The following is a 10511-nucleotide window of genomic DNA, read 5'->3' as shown; positions in this document are numbered from 1 at the left end:
TCTTCAACATTACTTGAAATCTTCGTCACTTCCAAGTACTCCAATGATCCCAAAGGTTGTAAGTTCAGCATCATCGTTGTTGAAAATCCATAGCTATAACAACAACGAGAAAACAAGAGTTCTCAATCATTGTTATACAGTGTCATAGTATCATTACACAACATCAAAGTTCAATTGTATCACAACTTCAACAACAATACTATGGTGATATGTATCACTCCCCCTTAGTCAATATTCCATCTCACATGGAAACTACTCCCCCTTACATAATAATCCGAAAACCATATGTATTTGTAGTGTGAACTACATACTATAAGTCTTGATTTCTAGTATACTATAGCTAAGGTCTCGGACTAGGATAAAAAGTGTAGTTGAGCTCAAGAACTCCATGGAAATCATCATACAAGACGAAGGACTACTCAAGGAACCGGTGGATCTTCATCGACTAAAAGGTATATGGAGACTTGAATTTATCTATCACTCAAAAGTCTATTTATCTCATATCTTGAGACAAAATTCGTTTTGCTATATAGACTTAGATTATACATATTTGCTATTTAGAGCCGAGTTTATCTCGCCTATCTATTTCTCGAAATATGTATTGGCAAGCTTTCTTTTTAGACAAGTTCATCTTTACCTAGTGACGAAAGTCATGACAAGTTTCAATCACTTTGAAAATTGCTTACCTTGACGAAAAATAGTTTGTGAATAACAATTATAGAATATCAACGTTCTCTAAGAATGTTTCAATGATTGAAATGAGAGTTTAGATTATATAACCATTGGAGGATATAAGCATTGTTGTGGAAACACATATATGTATAAGTCCTTATTCCTTGAACCGAAGTTTGCGAACTTTGTTGATCAAGAGAACCGGAATGGTGGCGCGAACTCAGTCCGCGAACTGGCGGAAGTTCTCGACCTGAGAAGTTCTGCTGGAGTTTGTGAACTCCGTCCGGTAACTTAAGTTCGCGAACCCAGTCCGCGAACTTGAGTAGGTTATATCTAAAAACGATGTTTGTGAACTTATTCTTATATAAACTAAGGAATGCAAATTTCAAACCGTGGCTATATAGTTCATGAACCGATTCGAGTGAATCAAATCGTTTTTGCTTCGATTGTGTCTTATGTAGTTACATAAGATTTCCTTGCAATTGAAAAAATCTCTAACTAGTTCATTTGAGTCAACTAGTTATGGTGAAGAAGAATATGGTTGATATGAAAGTGATCATATGGCTAACCATTTGGTTGACTATTGTTGAACCGAAAAATGTACAAGTTTGGGTACGGTTACACAAGCCTAGAAACGTGCATTTCATTTGTGTATAACAAGCTAGTTTTCGATCTAACGGTTGAAAGATATTAGATTGAATCTAATTAGTCTTTCATCTAACGGTGAATATTGAATGCTTTGTTACCAAGCTAACATTGATTGCAAACCCTGATTTGAAAGACTATATAAGGGAGAACTCTATCAACTGGGAAACCTAATCCCCACACCTTCTGCGTGATGCTAGTTGTGCTAAGATAGAGTCGATTCTCCTTTAACCTTTGGTTTCTTCTTCTAAACCAGGTTAACGACTTAAAGACTTCATTGGGATTGTGAAGCCAGACAGATACTACTTTCTTGTAGTTGTGTGATCTGATCTTGATGTTTCTATCGTACGAGTACAATTGGCTTGAGATTGATATCTCCGATAGGCAAGATATAAAATTAATCATAAACACTTCGTCTCATCGTTTGTGATTCCACAATATCTTTTTTCGCTGCATCGATTAAGATTATTGTGAGGTAATTGATAATACTAGGATGTTCTTCGAGAATATAAGTCCGGTTTATCAATTGGTTCCTGTTCACCTTGATTTATCAAAAGACGGAACAAAACTCGTAGGTATATTCGTGGGAGACGGATTTATCTATTACCGTAGACTTTTCTGTGTGATACAGATTTGTTTATTAAAGTCTTCGACTTTGGGTCGTAGCAACTCTTAGTTGTGGGTGAGATCATCTAAGGGAATCAAGTACGTAGCATCCTGTTAGGATCAGAGACGTAGGAGCATAACTGTATCTTGGATCAATGTGAGATTGATTGGGGTTCAACTACAGTCCAGACCGAAGTTAATTTGGAGTAGCCTAATGTCTGTAGCGGTTTAATACAGTGTGTGTTCAATCTGGACTAGGTCCCGGGTTTTTCTGCATTTGCGGTTTCCTCGTTAACAAAATTTTGGTGTCTGTGTTATTTATTTTCCCCATTGTATTTTGTTATATAATTGAAATATCACAGGTTGTGCGTTGTTCAATCAATTAGAATATCCGACCTCTTGGTTGTTGATTTAAATTGATTGAGACTTGGATATTGGTCTTTGGTACAATCCAAGTTATCTCTCTTTTATTTGATAAAGACTCACAGATTTCTATTTGCTTGAGTATATATCAAATCGAGAGATTGAGATATAAACTCTTTGATATACTTTTATCTAGATTGAGTCAGACTGTCTAGTTAATTCTCTAGAAAGTATATTGGAATTTGTCCATACATATTGCTAAGCGAAATATTGGGTGTGGTTGTTGTACCTCCACTTTTTCACTTCGTATTCTAATTCCTTAACAGTATGTCTACTAGAGTATAATCATTCACATCTTCGCAGTTGTGTTTTCAATTTAGCACGACTTGAAAGATACGTTAGGAATAAAACAGTTCAAGTCACAATATTACTACCCTCAAGAGGAAGGATGATGTCGTCGATGTAGCTTGTTACTTCTTCACATTCTTCAAGTATTCGAGTAATACTTGTATGTCTCATAATCCTAATCTTTATAGCATAACCTATACAAAGTTGTCTCTAGTATATAATCAAGCGACTCTTTAATTGATTTTTGATTCACTAAAATATGACAACCAAACTTGACATACCAACGCTTGGTGGGTTTAACCGAGTTATGCTCTAACACACGTGTAAAACATCAAAGGAGGCTTGGGATATTCTTAATGTCATATTTGAAGGAAATTCCTCTAAAAAGGAAGCTAGGCTTTAAAACCTATTTTCTAAATGAGAAAACCTTCGTATGGATGAAGAAGATACCTTTGATGAGCTTGACCAAAGTAAGTTGTATGCCTTCGTTGTTTTGCGAAACAATGATTAATCATTTTGGTCCAACCTATTTACGAAAACCAACTGACGTGGATGTTAGAGAAATATTAAAGAAAAATCGGGAAAGGGGATTTCCTAGAATGCTGGGTAGTCTTGACTGCATGCATTGGGTATGGACCGGATGCCCTACCTATTGGGCCGGTCAATATAAAGGTCACTACGCAAAACCAACGATTATCCTTGAGGCTGCTGCTTCTTATGATTGTTGGATATGGCACGCTTTTTTTGGTCTCCCGGGATCTCAGAACTATATAAATATTTTACACAAATCGCCTTTGTTTGAAGATTTAAAGTATGAAATTTGTCCTTAGGTAAATTTCACTATCAGCGGGAATCATTATACTTATTATCTTGCAGATGGAATTTATCCAAAATGGTCAACTATAGTTCAATGTTACCGTCAGCCACCTGTCGGTGAAATGGGTCGTTCATACTCATATTCAATAGTAAACAAATGGAATTGAGAAAGGATGTGGAACGACCTTTTGGAATTATGAAGCGGAAGTTCACCATCATTTGTGGGCCTTATCGTGGTCTAAGTGCTCGTGAAATGCATAAGACTATGCTGACTTGCATCATTATGTATAACATGGTAATTCAGGAAACTCATCGTAATAAGAATTGGATTAACCATCAAGATGAAGACTTAAGGCCTGAGATTCTACCAGCAAGAGGATTACCTGCAAGGAATTATGCGCAAATGACTAGTCATATTGAGAAGACAACTCTGTATAACAGGTTAAGGGAAGATCTCATAGCGAATATGTGGGCTGAGTTTGGAAGAGATGGAGGACGAATTGAGTAGTGTTGTCAAGTTTAGTTGTTTAAGTTTCATTTGTTATTTCATAGTTTTTTTTTGAAGTTGTTTAATTGTTTAAGTTTCATTTGTTGTTTCATAGTTTTGTTTTGAAGCTGTTTAGGTTTAATTTTTTTTAAACGGTTTTCATTAAAAGTAGCGGTCTAGACTGAATCGCTAGCGGTCTAGACTCAATCGCCAACAATACTTATAAATATACATTCACTTCATCCATTTCAAAATCACACCTTCACTTAAAAACTTCCATTTCATCCACTTCAAAATCACACCTTCACTTCTCTACAAAAACTTCTCTACTTTCTGGGTAATTTATGGATGATCCTAGATTTACTGAAGATGAAGATTTATCTCTTTATAGAAACTGTGTAATATACTACCCGAAGAGAGGTGAAGAACGACGGCTGAACGGTTTACCTAGTATGAGTTATTTGGGTAAAATTCATGATGCCTTCTGCACAGAGACAAGTAATCCTCATAACGGGGATCGTGCTTCTTTGTTTTGCCGATTCATGACTATCAAAAAAGATCTTGTGGATTTTATAGCTATGAAAAGGATTGTCACTTGATATTGTCTTGGAGGTGACACCAATGCTGAATTGGGAATACGAACTCGAGACGAGTGGCGAAGATGGAAAGGATTTTTTTTTAATGCGAAGCGCATTACCAAATTCTTAAGGAGTTTCTTATAACTCGTATGGGATGTTAGGCTTAAGTTTTTTTCTAGGCTTAAGAGGAAGTTATAATCTTAAGTTTAGTTTTCATGGATGTTGTCAAGTTTAAGTCTTAATGTAATGAAAAAACTAGAACAATTTCTCTCACCATAACCAAACTACTACATCTTCATTAAAATTAAAGCCGATACATTAATTAATTAATTAAGTGGCACTACTTCATTGTGGTCTTCATCATCCTCATCTTCAGCTTGAACTCCAAATTATTTTCCCAAATTTCTCTTATTTTGTTTTTCTTCCAACTCCTCTGCTAACCTGTCCATTTCCATCTCCATCTCCCATACCATCAATTGTCTGATATTCATTGTTGGGGTGTTTGCATTTAGAATCTTATTCTTGTCAAAGTTTGAAACAAATTTCTCTTGAGTTTGTCGATGTTTTTTCATCTCCCTAGTCAAGAATTGCCGGTCTACAACTCTTTGTTTTTCGACGGTCTTCTGATGCTCTATCAAAGTATCCAAAACACCTTCACTTGCTTCTCCTTCTTGGGCATCTTTTCTCGCAGCTCTTGTAGAGTTTCTTCCTAATATTTTTCTCTTAATCGCAGCATTGACATTCAAGTTGGAATTGTTGTTTGTTGTGGTTTCTGGAGAATAAAATGGATTCTCCGAAGGGGGATGAGATGATTGAGATGGTTGTGAAGCTGGCGTTGAAGGTGGAGAAGTGTATGGTGAACTTGCAGGTATATTCTGCATGTTTGCTAACACTTCTGAATTATATTTAAGCAACACTTTCAAAATATGATAACAACTTTCATAACCAAAATTTTTCTCATGTTTGTGGTGCCAATCAGTTCGACACTTTCGTGCGACATCAATATTGACAAGACCGCTTGCTCGAGCACGAGCAACTTGCATTATAGCAGCAAAATACAAGGCAACTTGGGCGTTGATCATAACGAAGCGACCAGACAGTCCATTTGCATCACGGTCGTTGATGTTCATAGTTTCTTCACGAAATTTAGCAAATATGTTATCCCACAACTTGGTAGATTGTTGTTCGGCACTATCGATACTATCTTGTGTAAAGAACACATAGTTTCTGCAAATGCTTTCATCTTCGGCTACGATAAATTTTGGACCCCTAATCTTCTTATGTTTATTAGATTGAGTATTAGATTGAGACATATTAAAGAAACTACACAATACGAGTGAATGAAAGAGTTGGATGATGAAATTTGTTTTAGATTAACAAATGTGAAGAGTAGAGAAGAGAAGGTGTGAGTTAAAATGGAAAAGGAATTTGGTATTTATTGGGGTGAAGATATATGGTCGTTGGATCAGATTCTACGCAGTGGTGTAGAGTAGACCGATCGGTCTTATAAAATCCGCTAACGGTGTAAACAAAACCGGACAGTGTAGTGTTGACCGAGCGGTCGAGACTTGACTTCTCAGTAGAAAGTTGACCTGGCCTGGATAAGTGCCAAATTTTCCACTTAATCAGGCCAGTTTGCTTGTTTTCCATCTCCATAGTGGGTGCAAAACTGGAAAATCAATAGATTTGCCACACCCACAGGAACCGGCCTTAGTACCTTTTAATTGTATTTTGAACTTTTATCTTGATATTGTTGGTTAAACTTCAACATAGAAGTCACTAACAAGCTGGTTAGGACAAGATTAGGAAAATTGATGTAATCCTAAGGGAATTAGAAGTCATCTAGTTCTAAGAAAAGGAAAGACATGTAATAAGGTAATAAGACTAGGAAAAGGAATTCATAGTTCTATATATATATGGTCACCAAAGTTGTGGTTGATCATATGAGCAAGATTAGAGCTTGTGTTTAGTTTTGAGAGATTTTCTAAACATCAATAAAGAGAGTTGTCTTTATATAAGCTAAGTTTCATCTTGCAGTTGCCATTAATTGGTATCAGAGCTTGTTTCTGAGCCATGGAAAACGAAACCACCATTGTGGGTGCAAAACAGTTCATGCCACCATCAATACAAGTTCCAATCCTCAACGCCACAAACTACACAGTATGGGCCATGAGAATGAAGGTACTAATGAAAATCTACAAAGTTTGGGAAACAATTGATCCTGGTACATTGGACCCAGACAAAAACAATGTTGCCATTGGATTACTCTTTCAAGGAATACCAAAATGTCTTGTTCTACAAGTTGGTGAACATGAAACTTCAAAGAAAATTTGGGATGCAATAAAGGCACGTAATCTCGAAGCTGATCGAGTTAAAGAAGCCCGTCTGCAAACCTTAATGTCTGAATTTGAAAGAGTGAAGATGAAAGACACTGATACTATTGATAGCTTTGCAGGAAAGCTATCAGGATAGCCTCAAAAGCTGCGTCACTTGGACAATCCATTGATGAAGATAAACTGGTAAAGAAGTTTCTCAATAGTTTACCAAGATCCAAGTATATTCATATCATAGCTTCTCTCGAACAAGTCTTAGATTTAAAGAAAACTAGCTATGAAGATATAATTGGAAGATTGAAAGCATATAAAGAGAGAATCCTTGATGAAGAAAACAATGGAGAAACTCAAGGAAAACTCTTGTACACAAACTCTTACCAACAAAACTCTGCGACAAGGGAAGAGGTCGTGGAAGAGGTGGTAGAGTAAACAGAGGCCGAGGAAGGGGAGGAAGGTTTAACTCACAAGATATAACAACAAGTCAGAATGATCAAAACCAAGGAAAAGAAAAGAAGGATAGATCAAACATTATTTGTTACAGATGTGATAAACCAGGACACTTCTCCTCTGTATGCCCTGAAAGAATACAAAAGATGGAAGAAACAAACAAGAATGAAACAAGGGAAGCAGATACAACTCTTTTCATGCACGAAGTTGTATTCTTAAACGAAGAGAAACTAATACCAAAGAACTACGAATCAAAGGATGGAGAAGAAGGAATCTGGTATTTAGATAATGGAGCCATCAATCACATGACTGGTAAGAGACACTACTTTTCTGAACTCAATGAGAAAATCAAAGGACAAGTGAAGTTTGGGGATGGATCTTCTGTAGAAATTGAAGGGAAAGGATCAATTCTATTTCATAGCAAGACCGGAGAACAGAAGCTTGTCACAAACATCTACTTCATCCCAAACTTACAAAGCAACATTCTAAGTTTAGGACAAGCTACAGAAGTTGGATGTGATGTTAGAATGCGACAAGATTATCTAATAGTTCATGACCCAAGTGGAAGACTTTTAGTTAGAGTCTCACGCTCACAGAATAGACTCTACAAGATAAGTCTCATGATTGGAAGGTCATTGTGTCTGAATATGAGACTGGAAGATCATACATGGAAGTGGCATGCAAGATTAGGACACATAAGTTTCAGAACCTTAAAAACTATGTCTCAGAACAAGATGGTTCGAGGGCTACCACAAAAAAACGGAGTGGTGGAGAGGAGAAACAGGACTCTAATGGAGATGACAAGAAGTTATTTAAAGACTATGCAGGTACCTAATTATCTATGGGGAGAAGCTGTACGACACTCCACATACCTAATAAACAGGATACCTACGAAAGCTCTGAAAAACATGACTCCATATGAAAGTTTGCGAAAGAGAAAACCAAACATAGATCATTTAAGAGTGTTTGGTTGCAAAGCATACGCAAAAGTTTATTCTGCAACTCTTAAGAAACTGGATGATCGATCTCAGACTCTTGTGAATCTAGGAATTGAGCCTGGATCCAAAGCTTCAGATTATTCAATCCAACAACGAAAAGAGTGATAGTGAGTCGAGATGTGGTATTCGATGAAAAAGCAAACTGGAACTGGAAAGAAACTAATGATGGACCAAGTAGGGATCCAGGAATGTTTCACATGATATGGGGTCAAGTAATTGATGAAGGCGAAGGACCCATAATCATCAATACCAATGGAAACAATGATGTTAATCAAGAAGAAGAAGAGAATAATGAAAACACTGAGAATAACGAAGAAGTAGAAGAAGAAGAAGAAGAAGAGATCGATGAAATAACTCAACCCATTCCACTGCGAAAATCAACAAGACAGATACAAAAGCCACAATATCTGGAGGATTATGTTCTTCAAGCTGCAGAAGAATGTGAGATTATGCTACTTTCTGTTAATGATGAACCAAGGAATTTTCAGGAAGCAAAGGTCTCGACTAAATGGACACAAGCATGTAGAGAAGAAATTATTTCAATCAACAGAAACAAGACTTGGTTTCTAGTTGATAAGCCAGGTGGGGTAAAAGTGATTAGTCTTAAGTGGATCTTCAAGGTTAAAAGAAATGCTGATGGAACTACTAACAAATATAAGGCAAGACTTGTAGCTAAGGGATACGTTCAAGAATCAGGCATAGACTTTGATGAAGTTTTCGCACCAGTTGCTAGACTAGAGATAATTCGTCTCTTAATAGCAGAAGAAGCATCAAACTCATGGGAAATTCACCACTTAGACGTTAAGACAACATTCTTACATGGTGAATTGCGAGAAGATGTGTATGTTGAACAACCAGAAGGTTTTGAAGTAAAAGGACAAGAGCATAAAGTTTATAAGTTATCAAAAGCTCTATATGGTCTAAGACAAGCTCCTCGATCCTGGAATACAAAGTTAGATCAAATCTTAAGAGAAATCAGATTTGTTAAGTGCTCTAAAGAAACATCAGTATACATAAGAGAAGAAAAGGGAACGCTTCTTGTGATTGCAGTCTATGTAGATGATCTATTTTTGACTGGCAACTCCCTTAAGGTGATCAATGAGTTCAAGAGAGAAATGTCATCAAAGTTTGAGATGTCAGACCTTGGAAAACTCACTTATTACCTTGGCATAGAAGTCCATCAAGGAGTAGATGGGATTCAGATTAAACAAGAAGCTTATGCAAGGATAATTCTGAAAGAAGCAGGACTTGAAACTTGTAATCCAACCAAAATACCAATGGAGTTTGGACTTAAAGTTTCAAAGGCACAAGAAGAAGCAGAGATTGATCCAACGAGTTATAGAATAAATGTTGGATGCCTTAGATACTTATTACACACAAGACCAGATTTGGCTTTCTCTGTGGGAGTAGCAAGCCGTTATATGCAGAGTCCACGCAAGTGTCATGGTGATGTAATAAAGCAGATATTGAGATATCTAAGAGGAACAATCAGCTGTGGATTGAAGTATGGTCGAGGAGGATCAAAAGGAATTGTTGGGTATACTGACAACAGTCATAATATTGACCAAGATGATGGAAAAGGTACAACTGGTCATATATTTTATCTAGGAGAAGCACCTATTACATGGTGTTCACAGAAGCAAGACATTGTAGCCCTCTCATCCTGTGAAGCTGAGTTTATGGCTGCAACAGAAGCAGCTAAACAATCAATATGGCTTCAAGAACTGTTGGGTGAAATCAAAGGAAGAGAACCTGAAAAAGTTCTCATCAAGATTGATAATAAGTCTGCAATTGCACTCACTAAAAATCCAGTGTTTCATGGGAAGACGAAACACATTCACAAAAGGTATCATTTCATACGAGAATGTATCGAGAAGGAGATCATCAACGTTGAACACATACCAGGAACTGAGCATAAATCAGATATATTGACAAAGGCATTAGCTCGGATCAAGTTTGAAGAAATGAGACAATTGATTGGAGTACAAGATATGTCACGGGTAAGGTTGAAGCTTAACGGGGAGAATGTTGGTTAAACTTCAACATAGAAGTCACTAACAAGCTGGTTAGGACAAGATTAGGAAAATTGATGTAATCCTAAGGGAATTAGAAGTCATCTAGTTCTAAGAAAAGGAAAGACATGTAATAAGGTAATAGGACTAGGAAAAGGAATTCATAGTTCTATATATATATGATCACCAAAGTTGTGGTTGATCAT

At 36.7% G+C, this 10511-nt stretch overlaps 1 protein-coding gene across 1 annotated transcript; it reads left to right on the top strand.

The window, feature by feature from the left end:
- The first annotated feature begins 3607 nt into the window (after positions 1-3607).
- LOC113278929 lies at positions 3608-3958 on the top strand. Its single transcript, XM_026527650.1, has one exon. The coding sequence runs from the start codon at positions 3608-3610 to the stop codon at positions 3956-3958; it is 351 nt and encodes a 116-aa protein (XP_026383435.1).
- The last annotated feature ends 6553 nt before the right edge of the window (positions 3959-10511 follow it).

This window comes from Papaver somniferum, chromosome 5 (genome assembly GCF_003573695.1).
Source record: "Papaver somniferum cultivar HN1 chromosome 5, ASM357369v1, whole genome shotgun sequence".
Lineage (NCBI taxonomy): Eukaryota > Viridiplantae > Streptophyta > Magnoliopsida > Ranunculales > Papaveraceae > Papaver > Papaver somniferum.
This window is presented reverse-complemented; position numbering and strand designations above follow the sequence as displayed.

What these genes read in the sequence shown, in the direction of transcription:
- LOC113278929 (XM_026527650.1), top strand. Translation starts at nt 3,608, where the DNA reads ATGGAATTGAGAAAGGATGTGGAACGACCTTTTGGAATTATGAAGCGG.